This window comes from Tarenaya hassleriana, unplaced genomic scaffold (genome assembly GCF_000463585.1).
Source record: "Tarenaya hassleriana unplaced genomic scaffold, ASM46358v1 Cleome9, whole genome shotgun sequence".
In the NCBI taxonomy this organism is placed as follows: domain Eukaryota; kingdom Viridiplantae; phylum Streptophyta; class Magnoliopsida; order Brassicales; family Cleomaceae; genus Tarenaya; species Tarenaya hassleriana.
Window position 1 is genome coordinate 2,447,785 of NW_010971389.1, and position 20,728 is coordinate 2,468,512.

Consider the following 20,728-nt stretch of genomic DNA (forward strand, 5'->3'; position numbering starts at 1 on the left):
ATTATTTCCAAATCAAAATATCATACCAACCAATATCAACCCTAAACCAGCTCGCAAGTCGACCGAACTAGCTCATTTGGGTTCGGCTCGTAACGAGCTGGCTCACTCAGTCTGTTTTCTTGCATCGATTCGGTAAAAAAAGGGGCAACCTCGAGCTAATTCGCGAGCTCGACTGTTTTAACATCATCATCACACCTCTACCTCTGGCTTCACAGCCGCCATTTCTGAACCACCAAGGGAGGAAAGTAGGAGAACAGTATGTACGGAAACGCTACGAACTGAAACGAAGATACGTACAGAGAAGCCATACTGAAGGCGTATAGTGTGCGTGTATGTATTCAAATTGTATGAAGCATCATATCACGGACAAGAGCAAAAGTTTCTCCCACCTCCGCTCTCAGAAGGTGAAGTATAATAATAACCCTGAGTTTATTTGTTTATTTATTTCCAGTATTATCTCTTTCATGCGAACAATCCTTTTTTTTTTTTTTTTTTGGTCTGACATCGATCTCTACACAAATACTTTATCTCCTTCATTGATTTGCAGGCCATTCATGCCCTTTACCGAAGATTCGAGGTTGTTTGCATTGTCGATCTCGCTGAACGGTTCGCGGCCACCCGAGTCAGCTACCCGTCTCGAAGACGATCCTCCCGATCGATCCGGACCGAGGGAACCCGGGATCTGCAGTTGTACATTAAAAACATCACCAACAGGGAACGGAAAAATTCTCGGGGTCGTAAAAACAAAAGTATGATCTTCTCGGGAGAGAAACTTTTACCGTGGAGTCGTTAACAAGAGTAGTATCCTCTGTGTTTCCGTTCTTCTGTTCCGAGAGAGCCTCTGTATTCAGAATGTGTCCCGTCCGTTTCCCCTTTGAGTCATCCCTGGCTGGCAAACACACTGGGCGCTCTTCGTGCTCGCCTGTAAGAGTAAACAGCGTAAGCGCAGGTATCCGACCAGTGGATACTCAATTTTCGGAGACCCGGTATTTCACGGGTCCCCTTCCTTGCATATCTTGCTCTTTCTTCCTTTGAATTTTTCGGATATCCGAGCTGTGCATGCCCACCCCTGCTCCTTTCAATCTAATCTTCTTTATGATATTCATTGTTCTTAAGGTAATGCTCTATACTATATATATATATATAAAAGAGAGAACCGATGGATTATTTCAAAAACAGAGAAGAGAGATACGATATACGAGAGCTATCATTTAACTAGATTAGCTTAATTAACTGTATAGTTAAGCAAATACCTGGATGCTTTTCACCATCTCCGACAGCAGGCTTCTCCGCCGAGCTTGTCCCGACACCACCATCCTGAGACAAGACAGAACTCGATAAGCAAATATGTAATGAAGATGCAAGACCAACCAAAAAAAATAAAGAATCAAGAGCGACAATATACATACAAGCACGACACGAGGTGGGGGGTTTACGCGTTGTTGTGTTGTCCAGTCAAATACAAAATCAAACCGAAAACCTGAGGGGGGAAAAACAAAACATGAAGCACAAGAAAAAAAGTAGTCGGGCTTGGAATGGTGTTAAAAAATTTTCCAACCTTCACGGATAAAGAGGTCGCGGAATAATCCCTTCAAGTAGGCGTAGTCCGGCTTATCGTCGAACCTAAGCGAGCGACAATAGTGAAAGAATGACGCGAATTCCGTAGGGTAACCCCGGCACAAGACCTGAAGAAAAAGACAGCCCATCCAAGGTTAAAAAGACCTGTCTTGAGATCAAATTCTCGAAACACTTTCCCTCGTCATAGAGCCTTACTTCAATAGAGGTCGAAACCTTCTTTTCACCAATCTTGTCGTGTTTCTGTTTCTTGGTCCCATCTTTCTGTCCTTGCCATGGAAGACTGCACGTTGATTCAAGCGGTTGGATAAGATGACGTATAGATAGGCAGCAAACATGACAAATCCAAAAAAAAAAGTGGTTATCTTCTGATGAATGATGATTATCACCTTCCTCTGAGGAAGTACATAAGGACATAACCAAGTGATTCTACATCATCCCTCCGACTTTGCTCTAAAGAGTACAGGGCAGCCCGGTGCACAAAGCATCCCGTTGAGGGGGGATCCGGGGAAAATTGGAATCAATAAGTGGAACAAAAAGTACAGAGTAACATCCATGATTGATTGGAAGAGCTATGGAACAAGCAGTGAAGCATACCGATCCCAATGTGGGTGTTCATGCTCGCATACCTAGCCGTCCCGATCAGACATTTATTCTCCCTGGATTTCATTGGACAAAATGCCAGTTTTAGTTATTCAAAGTCTTGAAAATCGATTGCCAAATTGGTGTTATTGCTATCCAAACCTGTAAGGGATGTGCCTGTGTGTTGAGCTATCTCTATACTTTCTAGCCAAGCCAAAGTCTATGATGTAGACCTAAAGAAGGCAAACAGAAGATATATCATCGTGACCTCCGAACTCTCCACAAGCTGAGAGAAACTGATTTCGAGGATAAGCCGGAAAATCCAACTAAGAGAGAGTACGAGGAGAAAACCTGATTTTCCCGCCTTCCCGAACCCATGAGAAAATTGTCAGGCTTGATATCACGGTGAAGATACGACTTCGAATGAATGAACTCGATTCTATTTATCTAACACAATGCAAAAAAAAGGTTCAGCGGCCATAGCACAACCAGGAGATGAATCGGTGATTGAAGCTTTCGCCAACCCAAAATAATTACCATGTGATCAGCGAGCATGAGAACCGTTTTCAATGAAAACTTCCTTCCGCATAAATTGAACAAATCTTCGAGGCTTGGCCCGAGCAGATCCATCACTAAAACATTGTAGTCCCCCTCAGCGCCAAACCATTTCAAACTCGGGATCCCAGCTGCGATACCACGACAACATAACCGGGAATTAGGTTCACAGGCATTAAGAAAACCAAATTAATATTGAAAAATCTCATTACTTCCGCCCTGAAGGAGCCTGTATATCTTTGACTCATACAACAACTGTGGATGCCTAGTCTTGACACTTTCCTGCGCTCAGGACATGGCAAAAGTTCAGCTTTAGATGTCGAATACAAACACAAAGGTAGGCACTTTTCTCTATAAACGCAACACCCAAATTCAGAACATTACTAAGAAATCCAAACATTGTCCGGAAACTTCAAATTCAAGATATCCACACAAATCGGAACACTCACAAGCTTAATCGCAACGTCTTCATTTGTCTGAATATCCCTGCCTGCAAAGAAACAGTCACAAACATGACCACCAACAATTGCAGCAGAGAACCGAAGAGGAATAATGGTAAAATCAAAACACGGAACAAACCCGAGTAAATCTCCCCGAAGGAGCCGCTGCCGATCTTCCGGCCGAGCCGAAACTTCCCGACACGAGGTTCCATAATCAACAGCTGAAAGTCCGGAAAGATCCAAACCCTAACTCCAGTTCCAGTACCAGAGCGGAATTCAACCGAGGAAAACCCCCCATTGCTCTGCGGCGGAAACTGAAACAGGGCATTACCCGGCGAACGCAATCGGGAAGCAACTAGAGAGATTCAACGGGGAAGGGGCTTAGAAGGGAGAATCAAACAGCTAAAGCGGCTAAAGAGGGCGTTGGTGAGAAGATGAGAGATTCGGTGGGGTTCGGTTTCAGGAAGCGAAGAGAGTGACCTGCGGAAGACGAGGCGGAGAAGAAAGGGTGTGCGTGTCGCTTTGCCTGTGGTCTTTTTCTACTCTGTTTTTGTTTTTCCTTTTTCTGTTCTCTCTGTTTTCACCCTCATATAATATAATATATAATTTACATAAAATTTTGTCAGTTTCCCTAACAAGAAAACGGCAATATATTAAAAAAAATATCCACCCTTCTATTTTCACTTCGACCCTAGCTTTTTATTTACCTCGTTTGAACGAAGAGAATCTCAATTAATTAATTAGTTTCACAAAAAAAGAATATTCCCTTTCCTTTTCTTTCCTTCCACTTCTCACCCACATCTTGTCATTTATATGGCTTCTAGATTTCGAAGATCTATAAACCAATAATATATTAATTTATATGTAAATATTATGTTTTGATTCTTATTCAATACTCATACAATAAACCGAACCAAACCGATTAATATTTTGATTCTATTTTGATACAATTTTTATAGAAACTAATAAATTGTTCCCGATCTAAACAAATATTGTGACTCATAACTATTGCTGTGATTCACTGTAACTCTGCGTCCTATTATGGTTTAACGTGGTTCTCCAAATAATAAATAAAATGAATTATCAATATTTTAAATAAAACTCGATCAAATGAAAATTTATAGATTTTGTAGCGATTTCTACCGTCGATTAATAATCAAAATAATTATCGGGGTTTTGGTTCGTAACTTACCTAATTTTAAAATTTTATTTCGACGCCACAATTTTTAAGATTTTGCGGTGATTTATACGGTAGATTTGGTAATTTTTTTTCGGGAAAACAGTTAAGATTTTATAGGAGGCGATAAATAAGCCACTGAAAAAGTTAGAGAAAAGAGATGAAAAGTTAAAAGAGTTTGTAAATATAAATAAAAATTGTTAAAAGTTAAAAGGTGATGTATAAATATATATAAAAAATGTACTAACGATAAGAACATGATGCAGACATGAAAATATTGACTATGAGTTTCTCAATATATTTAAAATATGAATAAAAATATATATATAATATAGAAAATTATAAATTTCTAAAACATTAGATAAAAATAATTTAAAATGTAGTATTGAATAAATAATATATTCGAATTGAAAAATAGGATATTTAAATAAATATTATTATTATTATCTAAAAACGTTGAATGATAATTAATTTCTCTTAAATATATATATATATATATATATATATATATATATATATATATTAAAAAATATTTACATATCTTAATTGAAAATAATAAAAATTATAAAATAAATATAATATCTAAATATCATATGGCAGAGATTACTTGTCAACCGAACGAGAATATAATTATTGATATTATAGAAAAAGTAAATTCGTCGAATCAATATCATAATCCTATAATATAATTGTACATGGGATGAGGAATCAAGTGCATTATACTAAATCAAATGTAAGATATGCTAAAATTTTATCTTGAATTTTCGTTTTTATAATTTATCATTTATAGCCCGGTCGGCCCCGTACAAAAACACACGGCATTATATTTTGAGCAAAAAGATTTAAGTTCATTTATATTTTAGATCGGGCCGACTCGGACCCGTAAATCTTCGGTTTACCCCGGTTTCGAGCCACATTTTGGTCATATACCGTAGAGATTACTTGTCAAACAAAGCAAGAAGAGAGCCGAGGGACACGTTGACATGACATCATTATGAACCGGACCGGACTGTCGGTTGCGGAAGATCGAAGCCTCGCTTATCTGTCTACTATAAAAAGAAGAGATACATATCTTATCCATTAACATTTTATAATTACGTTAATACCCTTTTATAAGCAAAGGAACATCAACTCCGAGCATCAGTTATGTACGGATCGGTACAACAGATCGAGACGCCAACCAGATTCAGAGATCACAGTCCAAGATTCTGTAGTTTCCAAGAACAAGAGACCAAGTCGAACGTGACAGTGCGCGCGTATTAGGACAAGACACCAATAAAAGAAACATACAAATGTACATTGGAACCTAAGCCCTATATTCATATGAAACAGCTGACCATTATCATCATCATCTTCATCCGAGGGCTATGAACTCAGCAACCGAGTATAATCTCTCTTGGTACCCTTCTACGTCATATGCATCAGAAGTAAACAGAGAATACGGTGGCATGAAAAAGTTTGTACCTTTCAAACGCTAGGAGCAGCTCTCACACGACCAGGTTGCTCTTGCTCCACAATTCCATTCATACAGCCACCACCCCATCCACGGGTTTTTCCGATCAGATCCTCCAACTCCATATAGATTTTTGATTCACTTAGTGTTACATCGCCCGTTTTGACCAGATCGTTCTCCATAAACTCATCTGACATTGCTCCACACATTAGATTCATTTCTGTGTTGGACCGATGCTGCATCAAAGTCTCTTCTTGATTGTCGTCAAGAATACAACTTTCAAACTCGTCATCGCCTGCCGGAAGAACCCAGCACTCATTGTCCAGCAGAATGTCGGAATTCAGCTCTTCATGAATCGGATCTCTTTCTACGTCGTCGTCGTCATCATCACACGAGTTCTCTTCAGTTTCTTGGTTCTGAAGCATCTTCAGCTTCTTCATGAACTCGCCTGCTTCGAGCTCTTGCCTTTGTTTTCTCCTTTTCATCAGTCTCTGCACAAATCCCTGGTCTCTTGCCACCTTGGCAAAGAAACCGAGCATGTGTTTCTGCTTAGATTCCGCTCTGCAGAGCCTCTCCTTCATTGTCCCCATTTTATGATCAGATTCCTCCTGTTGCAGCTTTAACTTTAGGATTTCTGATCTTAAGGAGCTTTGTTCCTTCTTCAATGATTTGATCTCGGTTTCCAGACAGAGAGACGGAGAGATGGCATTCGTGTCTCTGCTTTGTCGCTGCTTGTTGCCATTGCTTCTGCCCTTCCTCTGGATGTTCTTGAGCAAATGCTTCTTCCCTCCTTGGAACGCTTCGTTTGCAAATTCCCAACGATCCGACTCAACCTTCCTAAATCCCTACAAAACCACATCCAAAACAATCAGATTACAAACACGGAAGAGTATGACACATTTGGCTCCGCATTGAAAACAGAAACTTCAAGAGAAATTTGGCTCAAGAAGTCATGAGATTAAAGAGAGATAAGAACAAGTCTACATATCATTAAGAGAGAGACAATGAGAGATAAGAGGGGACGTGGACATTCAACAATAATAAAGTATACAGAGAACACACAAACAACAAAATAAAGTATTAAAAAAGAGGAAAAAGAACACTAATATACTATTCAGAGACCTATAAGCAAAACACATGGCAAGCAACCCAGAAACTTATATACCAAAGCCCGTATTTGCTTACATAAGTATTGAGTTGGCGAACGAAGCTGGAGAAATTCCTGTGCTTAAAGTATCTGGGAAGAAGATTGGCAGAGAATTTGTACGAATCCCAGACGATGAAGCTGTTCCGGGTCGAGCTCCATGATACGATCGGGTCCGTTTCCGGGTCATCAACCATTTCGAACGTCTTCTTCAGAAACGGCGGTGGACCCATATCGTACAATCCCTCCACTGGTCTCGGCAACCCAATTCCCGACGAAGATGACGACGGAGACTCTCCGTCGTTAACGTTAACGGCGTTAACAGTCTCCTGATCCTCCGCCTCCTCTTCCTTAACCCTCGAAACGGCGTCGTCGAACTTCGCCTTTTCAACCGCCGAAGAAGATCGAACAGACAAGCCTCCGCCACCGTCTACGTCTACGCCGCCGACAATCGTCACCGACGGTGACGTACTCTGTTCTTGCTTGACGGTGACGGTGATGTTGACGATTTCCTCCACTGCCGGGGACCCATTTCCTCCGTCGTCCACGATCGCTGCCATAATATCTCCTTCGACGCTACTGCGGATTCTTCTGATTAGGAAGACTCGATTGTTCTTCCAGCAGAGTAGAATTGCAGACGAAGGGACAAAGACAGTTCTATTTATGGAAAGAAAAATGGGTCGCCACGTGTCCTGCTTCAGTGACCTTTTTGCCGTTTGTGGAAACCCATGCCACGACCCACCGAATAATCGCTCACCCCGTTGTTTCTAATTAATTTCATTCTCACCATAATACTTTTAAATGTGTCGAATTAGCCCTTCGCCACGATTCACGTTTCCAGCCGTTCGATCTTGACGAACGGTCAATATTTAGCTGTTAATAAGCTTTATGGTGACGGGACCCCCACCATTTGATATGAGTGCCACGTGTCCCCGTGATCACTCATCAAAGTCCCACGCTTGTCTGCTTTGCTGTCAGATTTGGGTTTTGGCTACAGTCACAGATGGTGAGAAATAGTTCCTCGTTGCTCCATTGTATTTCTGCCACGTGTACAGAAATCTACAAATAAATTTTTTCGGTCAACTGCATCCAACGTCAGGGAGTTGATCTTTGAATATAGCAGACTGTACGATGTTCGTTTGGGATATCTTAATAACCACATGCATTTTCTCCGGTATCAGGTTGGCGGTACAAACGACACGTCGTAGATATATATACACAAATATTATACGTATATATGTTACATAGCTGAAAACGTTTGGAATAATTTAACATATACAGTGTATATATAGACACAGCATTAACCTTTTAGGATTCCCCAAAATTAAAATTATGAAATTAATTGTTAAGAAATAGTAATATATCCGAACTATATACATAACATTAAAAAAACTATCATGAAGATAAACGTTATTCTTCAAGCTTGGAGCAATTCGACTAACCATCAATGTTGAGTTCCTAACTTGACATTTTAATGAATGAATAATTTTGAGTATTATTGAAATGAAATCTAATTTATTTTTGTGATGCTTTTTACGGTATTCCATTGGAGAAAATTTACATTCAAATTTTAGTAACATAAAGTAATGTTCTAATACTAATCTATTTTTATTCTACTAGACATCAATTCTGAAATTTCAACCGAACTTTATAATGAACAGACAAATCGAGAAAATCTAGATTTAAAATTTTGTAAATGTACAGAGCTTCATAAGAATATTAAGATCATTACGGAGAGAAAGTTTCATAAGAATATTGAGATCTATAAAAGTTATCGAGCATTATATAGTATTGCTATACATAATACAGTAAGAATAGGACAACACAGAATTCATGCAATATATATATATATATATATATTCATTAAATATAAATGCATATGTTAAGTAGGAATGTTTATAGTCCTTTAATACAATTTATATAATTTTTATTCGCTAATTCTAATATGCAAACTGAATGTTTTGTTTTATGGAAATTTTTATTTGAATTTGACCGGTAAAATATAAATTTCGAGTAACTATTTATATAGTATTATTAGAAAAAAGGAATCAAATTTGAAGGAAAAGGGAGCAATCAAAGAAATAATCAGACCTTACGGTCATACCTTTTGTATGAATAAACAATAAATAAAAAATATATAAAATTCCCGAAAATGTGCAGCTGAAGTAATATATAGCGACCAGGTATTTTGGTCTACTCGCCTCACGAAGCCTTCCTGTCTCCCAAATCTAGGGTTTTAGGTGTTTCCCTTATCCTCCGCTTCCTCTGCAATAATCTTCTCCGGCAGGATGAGCAACGAGTTGAACATGAGCGACCTCACCGCCGGTAAATTCGATCGTTCTTGTCCATAGCCCTAATCGCAAAATATCGAATTTCTTCGGGATCTCGCCAAAAAATTCACTCTTTTTGTTTTTTTTTTGTAGCTCTCAACGAAGAGGACCGAGCTGGGCTTGTTACCGCTCTGAAGGTCAGTTTACTTGACGATGTAACTTGTTTTGTGTCCGAAACTTGAAGGTTACGATGGAAAAGGAAATCGCCGTACCTTTGTTTTCGCGGGCTTATGTTTTGTTCTCTGGGGCTTAGTTTGGTTCTGTTAGCTATAGATGCCATGTTTCAATTCATGTTCAAGCGAGACATATTTTCATTGTTCTTATTTAGGGGCTGTTTTCTTTGTGCTAAAGATCGTGGCAAGTATGTGAATGCTTTTTTCGGTTGCTACTGCTCTGGAAACTGATATGGTTTGAAAAAATTGGGAGTGTGGGGGAGATGGATTTGGGGTTTCCTAATATTGGGTTGTGATCTTGAGTTCTTGTTTGATTGGGGATTATCTTTGTACTTTCGTTTGTTTGTATTAATGGATGAAGTTGTTATTGTTAATGGCCTTGGTGTTTACTGATGTGTTTTGTGCAGAACAAGTTGCAGAATTTGGCTGGACAGCACTCTGATGTCCTCGAGAACTTGACCCCCAAAATCAGGAAGCGAGTCGAGGTTCTAAGAGAGATACAGGCATGTGAATTTCTGCTGAATTTTTATGTTCAGAAAAGTTATGTAAAGTTTTTTTCTCCGATTTTTTGTATGATGTGCCATTGTATTGTATCTGGCAGCATTCACACCTTACTCTTTTGTTTTAGCACTTGGATTTGTTAGATTACACCGCCTTCATGCTTGCTTATCTGGAACTCTCGCTGAATTTGAGTTAGCCAGTAGCCAGCCATTCTGTTGTTGAGTTATGATGGAGTAAATAGTTTGGTTGGTTTCTTTATGCCTTGCAGAATCAATATGATGAATTGGAAGCAAAGTTTTTCGAGGAGAGGGCAGCTCTAGAAGCCAAATACCAGAAGCTATATCAGCCTCTATATACCAAGGTTTGAGAACTGTCTTTGACCTGTGTGAAAAATCTTCTACGATGAGGATTCTAATCCGTCTCCTTACTGTACACTCTGGTATATCTTCATTTGATCCAAGATTATAAATGACAACGATTCTAACTCTCTCAACCCAATGCAGCGATATGAGATCGTGAATGGTGTGGTTGAAGTAGAAGGAGCCCCAGAAGAAGCTAAAGCAGAGGCAGGAGAGGATAAAGCGGCTGAAGGTGTGTCTTTAACTTCATCAATCCAAACACTGAGGCCTGTGTTACTTAAGTTTCCAATGACATTACAAACTTCTCATTTTCATTACCATGCAATTGTTTCTGAGCAGATAAAGGAGTACCAGATTTCTGGCTTATCGCGTTGAAGAACAATGAAGTGACTGCGGAGGAGGTTTGTGTTTAGAATATGCAATTCTGTTATAAGGATTTTGTTCGAGGAAAGCTGATGAGTGACATATTGTCTCTTTATACGTCTGCTTTTTCCCATGACATTAGATAACTGAGCGTGATGAAGGAGCACTCAAGTATCTCAAAGATATTAAGTGGAGCAGGGTTGAAGAACCGAAGGGCTTCAAGCTTGAGTTATTCTTTGATCAGAACCCGTATTTCAAGAACACTGTTTTGACAAAAACTTATCACATGATTGATGAAGATGAGCCTATCCTTGAGAAGGCTATAGGGTAACTGTGGTTTCCATGTGATTATATTGTGTATCGTGTTTCGTATCGTACACAACTAATCCGATTGTTTGTTGTTCAGCACGGATATTGAGTGGTATCCTGGAAAATGCTTGACTCAGAAGATTCTGAAGAAGAAGCCTAAGAAGGGATCAAAGAATGCAAAGCCGATAACCAAGACCGAAGACTGTGAAAGCTTCTTCAACTTTTTCAACCCACCTCAAGTTCCTGATGACGAGGAAGATCTCGACGATGATATGGTATGACTAGAATTTCACCCATCTGACGAAGCAAATAATTTTCTGTTCAGTACTTTAGATTGTGATTATATATCTGACCATCCTATATATAACCCTGTGTAGGCTGATGAACTTCAAGGCCAAATGGAACATGACTATGACATTGGGTCTGTTAACCTTTATTGCCAGTTTTCCCTTCTCTGTTATTTTATATTCATCTTAAGTGGTTGCAAACTTGGCTCATTGGGTTATAAAATCTGAATCTCCGCACTATTTTCCTGCAGATCTACCATTAAAGATAAGATTATTCCACATGCTGTGTCATGGTTTACGGGTGAAGCTGTCCAGGCAGATGAGCTTGACATGGACGATGATGATGAGGATGACATTGATGAGGACGAGGACGATGATGAGGAAGAGGACGAGGATGATGAGGAGGAAGATGAAGAGGACGAAGATGACGAGGAGGAAGCAGATCAGAGAAAGAAGAGCAAGAAGAAGGTATGGTGCTAATGATAACATCTAACCTGATGATGTACAAACTCCGAGGCTTACTCAAACTGATATGATTTCTCTTGTTGTTGCAGTTGTCAACAGCCGGGCTTAAGGTATTATCGTTCAATCCAATTGCAAACATGTAAATGTTCTTCTTGGTTACGAAATGGCTGTTGCTTACCAAACTCGGGTTGTTTTTCTTTTTGTTTTGAGCAAACAGAAGGTAGGAAGAGGTCAGGTCGGAGGTCAGGAGGGTGAGAGGCCACCGGAATGCAAGCAGCAGTAGAAAGGGTTCTGTTCTTGACGATGGTGTCTGAAGATTGATCCCCAAGATGGTGTCATTATGAATACAATCCGGTTATCAGTTTTGGCTGCTGCTGCTTATTTTTCTTATCTTATTTATCTTAAAATTTCTCTCTTGGGTTCGTTCTTGTTCTTGGTTCTAGCCATGGTGCTCTTTTTTTGCTGTAATGTCCCCACATGAATTGAACTTGGCCTGAGTTAGAGAAAGAGTATTTGTTGTTCTACTTGGCATAGTGAGCCCATCAGAGTTGCTTTATTTTGGTCCGGTCTTGTAGATTCGCAAACCGGGATGGGAAATTGAAATTGGTTTGATTCTGTTGGTTTATTTGAATACATTTAAATCCATATCATTATGCATGTCCGAATTCAAATACAAAGAGGATAAGCGGTTGGTGTGAAAGTGAAACTAATATATTTGTATAATTTATTGTATGTTTATTATTATTTGTTTTGTAACCGATCTACTTGGTTTGATCCGGTTTGCATAAACCATGATTGAGCTGGTTCAGCCTTCGGTTAGTAATTCAATGTGAATGCACGAGTCAAAGTTCCTTCTTCCGGCGGATGCGAGAAAACGATCAAAAAAAAGAAAAGGAAAAGGACATGCGTTTTGAAAAGGAGGGAAAAACGAAAACCCAAAACCCTAAAACTCCAACACCGGTCTCTGTCCCTGTCGTTCTCCTTTTCTTCTTCAGCAGAATATCTCGCTTGCATGAGATATTCTTCTGGGTAGTTCCATTTTTCCATTTCTTTCTGTTCTTTTCCCGTTCTGTGATAGACAAGTACAGTAGCGGCTTGCTTGGTGGTTTCCATGGCGAGGATTCTCCGAAACGTTTCTTCACTCCGACGCTCTCTGTTCGCATCGGAGGTATTCTCTCTCCCTCTCTCTCTCTTCTCCTATTTGATTTCCTGGGTATCGTGAGAATACAACGTTTATGACTGTGATTGATTGTTATGACGATTGGCACATGTTCTGTCTACTGAAATTAGCTGGCGCGAACGTCACAGCGTTATAAGAAGAGTGAACCCTGAAATGTTGTTTCTTTCTTGGCTTATTTGGTCTTTATGGGACATATATTTCAAAAGGGTCCAATGGTTTTCTGCAGGTCTGTACCGGAGGACTGGTTGGAACGTCGTCTCAGTTCCGAGGTTTTGCTTCTAAAGGTAGATAGATTAAAGCTTACACCTTTTTTTAAGTATCTATGAATTGGGTGGATTGAAGAGTAAATGGTTGAATGGGTTTCCTGTTTGATGCTTCGGATATTTTTTTGTTGTTGTGAAGATTTGATCTTTCAGTGAACTGCTCAATTTCGCAATGCAGTAGCTGTTTCTTGTGTTTTCGTATCAGTTGGCTTGCTCTGTTTGTTACGGTTAAAGGTTTTGTTTGCTATCAATTTTTGTGACGTTTTTTGTCCTTTGAAGGCAAAAAGGCGTCCAAGTCAGATGGAAGTGAATCATCTGAGGATGGTATGTCCAAAAAGGATATTGCTCTTCAGCAAGCTCTTGATCAGATAACAAGTTCGTTTGGAAAGGGGTCGATAATGTGGCTTGGTCGTGCTGTTGCTCATAGACATGTTCCAGTGATCTCCACTGGGTCTTTTGCTCTGGATATGGCACTGGGGGTCGGTGGCTTTCCTAAGGTATATCTTAAGTTGACGTTATCCTTGTGACAATACCTGTTTTGTAATTGAGACTGATTTTATAAGCTGAGTTGCTGTAATGACTCACGAGGTCATTTCCAATGCTTAGATTTGTATTTTATATTCGAATATGCATGAGGTCCATGGAGAAATATGTGTCATGAAAAGTCAATACTAATCAGAGAAGATTGGTACTCATGTTTTGGTTGCTGCTTATTATCCTCCTTGTCATAAACTCCATAGGGACGTGTTGTGGAGGTATATGGTCCTGAAGCATCTGGAAAGACTACCCTTGCTCTGCATGTTATTGCAGAAGCACAAAGACAAGGAGGTTACATGATTCTCAACTCTCGACTAATTCCTCCCAGAACCCATCTCATGTTTGTAACTCATGTGTACTATCTTTACTAAGTTTAGCAGTCTATAGATAATGGATCAACTGGAAATCGTGACAAAAAATGGGGCCTTGGTTTCGTGTTCTAAGATATTCTTTCTATGCCGTTCGGCGTACAGGAACATGTGTCTTTGTAGATGCTGAGCATGCCCTCGATTCATCACTTGCTAAGGCAATTGGTGTAAACACAGAAAATCTGCTTCTTTCTCAGCCTGATTGTGGTGAACAGGCCCTTAGCCTTGTGGACACCTTGATCCGGAGCGGTTCACAGTGTAAGTGAGATGCCGAAATATGGGCTGATGCTTTTTTGCTTGAGACTGTGATAAGTGTCCCACATTGGAAAATGAGAGGGATTTGGGCCAATATATAAGTAAGGGTCAAACCTCCACTCTTAAGCTAGCTTTTGTGGTGGAGTTAGGGCCTAAACCTTATTACACTGATTCATATCCTTATCGATTGGTACTACTCCATCTTGCAGGTTGCTGCTCTTGTACCTAAAGGGGAACTTGATGGTGAGATGGGTGATGCCCATATGGCTATGCAAGCTAGGCTGATGAGCCAAGCTTTACGTAAATTGAGCCACTCTTTATCACTGTCACAAACGCTTTTGATCTTTATAAATCAGGTACAGAGCATTAGTAGTGTGGATTATGGAATCTTGCCCACTTTTATATTTTCGAACCATGTAAAATGTCTACCACCTTTGAGTTTATCTCATATCCAAAATCCAAATGTCTAAATTCAGGTGAGATCAAAACTATCTACATTCGGAGGATTTGGGGGTCCTCAAGAAGTTACTTGTGGTGGTAATGCCTTAAAGTTTTATGCTTCCGTGCGTCTAAATATCAGGAGAATCGGGTTTGTTAAGAAAGGCGAAGAGGTAAATGTCCCTGTTCCCATTTCAAAGCTGTTTCCTCAAAGATGTTAGCTTTTTCTGTCCCTTGTGTATTGACCTCATAACTCCTCTATGCTTCCTTGAGTGTAAGTTCCTTGCAGCGACACAAAAGCTATTTGTCTCGACTTAAGAGAATGAAGTGTTACAGAGAACAGAATTGGCCCAAGGTTTAAACTTTGAGATCTCTTATTTTAATGCTTGGTTTTCAGACAACTGGGAATCAAGTTGCTGTCAAGATTGTGAAGAACAAACTCGCACCCCCGTTCAGAACTGCGCAGTTTGAGCTTGAGTTTGGAAAGGGAATCTGCAAGGCAACCGAGATTATCGATCTGGGAGTAAAACACAAGTTCATCTCAAGAGCAGGTGCCTTTTACTACCTCAACGGTCAGAATTTCCGTGGGAAGGAAGCCCTGAAAAGGTTTCTGCTCGAGAACGAATCTGTGATAGAAGAGCTCAGAAGCAAGCTTCGGGAGAAGCTTCTTGAAGCTGAGACAACACAGGAGGATTCTGAGCCAGAGGAAGATCCTCCTCAAGTTGTGGTTACATCTGAGGTCACAGATGATGAAACAGGCATTGCTGCTGCTGTTGAAGCATGATGTTGTTGATGTTTTGTCTCCATACACAGGTACTCAAGCCCCGGTTATCCAGCCAGTTTGGTTCTTCGGTTTGGCATTCCTAACTTACCTAATTTTAAAATTTTATTTCGACGCCTTAAGGTTCATTAGTTCAACTGTCTCAAGGTCTCTCTCTCTCCCCATGTATGCGCTTGTAGTCTAGATGTGAGAAAAGTTGCACAGATTGTGTTCATATTATGGGTGAGAAGATTTTGTATGTTAACGATGCACTTCTAATTAAGAGAAAGAAATATATTTCTCCTTTCTATTTTTGTTCAATTTTTATGTAAGACAAAACTTTTCCAAACCAAAAATTATATTAAAAAAAAAAAAGAAATTTATACAAGACCACAGCATCTTCCAATTGGGTTGACCGTACCGGTTCGAACCGGAGGTGAGCGCGGAGCTTGAATCCGTGATCGTAGTCAATATACAAAGGCTTCGAATTGGAGAGGGAATCCGGTGACAGATCGAAGCGGAGAAGAGCGGCGAGATCTCTTCTGGAAAATGGTATGCGTCGAATCTGAGTTGAATTTTATCGTTGTTGTTTCTGCTATCGTAATTCATCATGGTCGTGTTTTGTTTTGTGGTTGTTCCGGTGAGAAGGCGGCGAAACCGATTGCGAGTCCGATTCCGGTGGCGATGTACCCTGCGTTGGCGGTCATTACGGCTTCCTTCTTCAGGTAAGCTTCCTTGATCTGATCGCTAGTTCGACCATTTGCTGTTTTCTCTTCATTTCGGCGTCCTCGCGAGGCCGATTTATGTTTTGATGGACCCATCTTTGGGCTTACGGATTCTGCGATGTGCTTCGATCTGTTCGTGGTTTTGTTGTGTTAGCCATTTTCTGTTCATACTCAACCGCGCCTTGGGAATTGGGAATTGTGATTATTATTGCCATTCTGTGGAATTCATCTTAAGGGTGCGTAAAAGGCTAAAAGCTTTGCAGTAGTTGCAATTACTCTTCAGTTGTATAATAATAGGTGCATTCTTAAGGGGGAAATTTTCCTGTGGCATTTGACAGTGTCGGTGCTGGTATAATAGGTGCATTCTCTCCCTGAATTCCTTTCACCTGTGTTCAGGGTTCATCTCCGATTCTATGAATTCTTCCTCCAATTTTGATAAAATCTTCTTGCTTAGGGGTTTTGAATCTCGTTTTCTTCTGGGTTTGTCGTAAAATTTGATCTTGTTCAATGTTAGTCTAGCCTGCCAACAGATGAATCCAAGGATATATTCTTCTCTACGCATTTATTGTATCTGGATCTAAGGGGATTGTGATTTTGTGAAGGTTTACCGAAATTCACAGTGCTTACTCTGGTTTTTGGTCACCATGCATTCTTGTTTGATAGTCCCTTTGTAGCTTTCCAAAGCTTTGGACGCTGCCCCTCTTGGTCTCCACCTTTCCCTCCCTTCTACTCTTTTGTTGGAATGATTCGTGCTTCTTGCATGTTAGAAGTTGGATGTCTTATTGAATGCATCTCGTACTGCAGAATTTAGGACTTCTCTGTTATTATTTTAAGATTGACAATCCTTTGAGATAGTTTTAGAGGGTCAGCATTTCATGGGTTTATTGGATCTAAAAAAACGAAAGTTACATATTGATTAACCGTTCTTTAAGATCCAGCAAGTGTAAGAATTCCCTGACTCATGCAGATATGAAGCTACGTCGTCGAGAAAAAACTGAAGCCTCGGAAAAGAGCTCGTCACCGCAGCAACAGCTTCTGTGTTCTTGGTAATGGCATTTCGTAAATGTTCTCTGAATCCATCTTACAACTGACGATGATATTCATGATGTTGGTTTAACGTTGCAGGGTTTCGGATCCTTTCTTTTTGCTATTCGTTAGGGGTGTTTATGTCTGATCCTTACCAAAATAGTAGTAGTAACACTAGCACTTTTGAGATTAGTTCATAAGTCTCGGGATGATCCGAAAGCGCGGGTTTCTGATCCATCTCTCGGGCTGGTTTAAAAGCTTTACGGAGTTATGGTCGTGACTCAAGATTATGGTCGTGACCCTAATCTCTGATGATCCTCGTCTCACCGATTGGAGGTTGTTGAGTATTAGAATCCCAAAATTATTTTAAAAAATATATGTATCTATAAAAAAAATGTATGATACAAGTTATGCATTGGTTATCCAAAAATTCAAGATTAATAGAAGTATATGAGAAGGCAAAAAATTAATAATAATAATAATAATAATAATAATAAATATTATTATTATTATTATTATTATTATTATTATTAATTTTTTGCCAAATTAAACTATTTTTAGATGTTTTTATAATTTTTTATATTTTATTTGTATTTTGGATAGTTTGGTTTTAAATGGATGTGTTTTAAAAGATAAGAGTTAGATTTCTTTTATAAATTGGAAGTTAAAAGTTTAAATATTTTTTAAAAAATGACGGAAATATATATATATATATTTAAAAAAGTGTACGTGTAATAATAAAAAACCTTTTTATATATAAAAGATTTTATTGCAAAAAAAAATGGAAATATATATCTATGTATATCCCGATATTTATCTCTTAAATGTTAGAAATACGTGTTATATTTCATTCATATATCTACAAATGTTGTGTGAAAACCGTTTTTTCCTAATGGATATTATGTTATTTTGGGTAAATGCAAAATTGTAGATAAATATAGAAGCTTTAAAATTTCTAAATAACTTCTATATAGAATTTTGGAACCATCAAGGTCATTTACTGGACGATGAAATCCGACAAATAAACGTCGGCAACGCCAAATCAACTTCACCACATCCTCCATCAAATTAAAAACAATTAAAACGTCAAGAGGGGAGCTTCTTACCGCAACATATCAAAGCGGGATGAAGGCAGAAGGAGTATCCTCACCAAAATACTCATTCAACAGGTCATATACATCTATATATGAGCTATGGAGGGAGATGAATAATCGAATCAAACACTTCGACAACGCCACGCATACTCGTTGTCATATACATCTATATAAATGGATTTGGGATCCTGATAGATGTACCACCAATTTTGATTAATACAATCAAATTTTATAAAAAAAAAATATTAAAATTTTAAAGTTTCATATATATATATATATATGTTTATACTATAATAATTATGCAAAGTGGATTAATTATCATTAGCAATATTAGGGTCTTTATATAAGAGTGTTAATCTAATCATAATTATATGATATTACAAATTACCCTCTATATATAAACACATATATTTACTGATTGCATATATATATATATATATATTACCATTACAGGAAAAAAGATATAAAACATTCTATAAGTATCATATCAAACAAAATATTTACCTAAAATTGGGTGATTCAATTGGTGTAAGATAGGACAGTTTTTTTTTTCAATCTGGATTCGAATCTTTTGGAGAAGGAAATATTTATCTAAGTTTCTTTAATTTTTTGAAAAATGTAATTATATAGAAGGTTTCACGATATTTTGGGAAATGCAAAACTCAACACAAACCAAAAGACAAAAGCCTTCCAAAGATTGTCCTCATGCTTTGATTTTTTATTGATTTCTCCGACATCTCGGTTGTTAACCAATCCTTTGTCCATTTTGTACACGCACACCCATATAAACGTGTGTATATATATATATATATCCAAATAGATTCAAGCGTATTCCATTAATCTATACTAATATATTTGCTCTCATGGATTTCATTCTAAAGGAACCTAATATCTGCAAAGGGTCGTTTTCAATTTGTAAATTGATCATTTGCATTGAAAATATCGAATTTATTATAAATTATGGCGTAATTTCGTTGTCATACCTGCTGCAACATTATGTCAGTATCATAGTCCAAAGCGTTGATAGAAAATAATGAAATAGCAATGAATCTAATTTTGTACTGTTTTTTTTTTTTTTTGCTTCTGGTATGTATGTATGTATGCATGCATGTGCATATATACATGCATCGTATGTATGTATGCATGTATGCATGCACATGCATGTGTAATATATAGTCGGAGGGGGAAGTGAATGATTAGACAATAATGGTGAGAAGTTTGATGAAAGTGAAGTGTACGAATGACTCTGCATTTTGTTTCATGGGCCCTTCTTTGTCCCCCTCCTTTTACATGTGATTTCTCTATCCCCCAACCATAAATTCCCCCATTTATTTATTTATTTATTTATTTCTCATTCATTTCCACCTTTTCCTCTTTGAATTTTTCTTCTTCTTCTTAAAATTCTGTACATATGGATGCATTATATACACACATAACGAGTATAACTAAATATCTAGATTTAATTCTTTTCAACTCCGTTTTTTATTTTATAAAAATATTACATATTTAGTGCTTTTTTGTGTAAATTTTTAGTTCAATTCGTGTTGATTATATAAGCGTTTCATTTGGATTTGAATTTTATTTGTTAATTTATTTATTTTTTAAAGTGTGTATATTCCATTTTTATGTACCCGAGATATAAATAGGCTATGGGAGAAGAAGACTAGATGTTGGATGATCATATAAATCCAATAGAAGTTGTTCACAGATATGGGGTGTTATTTATATCACGACTTTGAAATTTTTTTAATTATAAAAAAAAATTATTATAAAGTCAGTCGTGATATAACCAAATAAATAATAATCTACGATAAAAAGTAAAGGTCTGTCTTTACTAGACTAAGACGATAAAAATTAAGAGAGTAAATTACATAAAGATAAATTATTCTTAATTATCTAACACAATCTTTGACAAAAAAAAAAAATCTAACACAAGTACGAATACTCTCTCTCCCTCTGCCTTATAAATTTTCTGTCTAAGCACTCTCTCCATTCAGTCATTCATCTCCTGCCTCATCCCAAACCAGAGAGAGATAAATCTTTTTTTTTTTTTCTGTTTCCGTTGAAGCATTCAGACAACCATGGCGAAGAAGCCGAGAATCGTAATAATTGGGGCCGGGATGGCCGGTCTCACGGCGGCCAACAAGATCTACACGAGCTCCAGCGACATGTTCGAGCTCTCCGTCGTAGAGGGCGGCTCCAGAATCGGTGGAAGGATCAATACCTCCGAGTTCTCCGGAGAGAGGATCGAGATGGGCGCCACGTGGATCCATGGGATTGGCGGGAGCCCTGTCTACAGAATCGCCCGCGATACCGGGTCCCTGGTCTCCGACGAGCCGTGGGAGGATATGGATTCCACACCTGATAAG

The 20,728-nt window shown here is 38.4% G+C and overlaps 4 protein-coding genes, 1 long non-coding RNA gene and 1 pseudogene across 8 annotated transcripts in view; 4 read left to right on the forward strand and 2 right to left on the reverse strand.

Annotated features, from left to right (window-relative positions):
• Positions 1–360: 360 nt before the first annotated feature.
• On the reverse strand, positions 361–3,726 carry LOC104803967 (casein kinase 1-like protein 5). Its single transcript, XM_010528086.1, has 14 exons — positions 3,292–3,726; positions 3,162–3,202; positions 2,925–2,994; positions 2,695–2,843; positions 2,509–2,604; positions 2,320–2,390; positions 2,173–2,234; positions 1,965–2,028; positions 1,774–1,858; positions 1,559–1,685; positions 1,410–1,480; positions 1,254–1,317; positions 780–922; positions 361–682 (listed from the first exon to the last, which is right to left on the reverse strand). The coding sequence occupies exons 1-14, from the start codon at positions 3,362–3,364 to the stop codon at positions 512–514; spliced, it is 1,287 nt and encodes a 428-aa protein (XP_010526388.1). The 5' UTR covers positions 3,365–3,726; the 3' UTR covers positions 361–511.
• Positions 3,727–5,168: 1,442 nt separating this feature from the next.
• Positions 5,169–7,632, reverse strand: LOC104803968 (heat stress transcription factor A-9). 4 transcript variants are annotated; one of them, XM_010528090.2, is made up of 3 exons: positions 6,968–7,632; positions 5,794–6,627; positions 5,169–5,375 (listed from the first exon to the last, which is right to left on the reverse strand). In XM_010528090.2, exons 1-2 carry the CDS (start codon positions 7,484–7,486, stop codon positions 5,797–5,799), a joined length of 1,350 nt encoding a protein of 449 aa, XP_010526392.1. In that variant the 5' UTR covers positions 7,487–7,632; the 3' UTR covers positions 5,169–5,375; positions 5,794–5,796. The 4 variants fall into 4 exon arrangements, with proteins under 4 accessions (XP_010526392.1, XP_010526391.1, XP_010526390.1 ...); XM_010528089.2 differs by having other exon boundaries at positions 5,169–5,378; XM_010528088.2 differs by lacking the exon at positions 5,169–5,375 and adding an exon at positions 5,401–5,537.
• Positions 7,633–9,121: 1,489 nt separating this feature from the next.
• LOC104803970 (nucleosome assembly protein 1;2-like) lies at positions 9,122–12,328 on the forward strand. The gene is made up of 12 exons (XM_010528091.1): positions 9,122–9,251; positions 9,350–9,393; positions 9,837–9,932; positions 10,199–10,291; positions 10,434–10,521; positions 10,629–10,690; positions 10,795–10,979; positions 11,059–11,236; positions 11,339–11,382; positions 11,500–11,716; positions 11,803–11,823; positions 11,931–12,328. Exons 1-12 carry the CDS (start codon positions 9,215–9,217, stop codon positions 11,994–11,996), a joined length of 1,131 nt encoding a protein of 376 aa, XP_010526393.1. The 5' UTR covers positions 9,122–9,214; the 3' UTR covers positions 11,997–12,328.
• A 259-nt stretch (positions 12,329–12,587) lies between these two features.
• Positions 12,588–15,613, forward strand: LOC104803971 (annotated as a pseudogene).
• A 293-nt stretch (positions 15,614–15,906) lies between these two features.
• Positions 15,907–17,711, forward strand: LOC104803972. Its single transcript, XR_770291.2, has 4 exons — positions 15,907–16,066; positions 16,163–16,239; positions 17,207–17,285; positions 17,365–17,711. It is a non-coding gene; the product is annotated as an uncharacterized LOC104803972 (long non-coding RNA).
• Positions 17,712–20,307: 2,596 nt separating this feature from the next.
• The window catches only part of LOC104803973 (probable polyamine oxidase 5), a 2,293-nt gene continuing 1,872 nt past the window's right edge, over positions 20,308–20,728 (forward strand). The window contains exon 1 of the mRNA XM_010528095.2: positions 20,308–20,650. Within this exon, the coding sequence (XP_010526397.1) occupies positions 20,441–20,650 (210 nt within the window). The 5' untranslated portion in view covers positions 20,308–20,440. The remainder of the gene's footprint in view (positions 20,651–20,728) is intronic.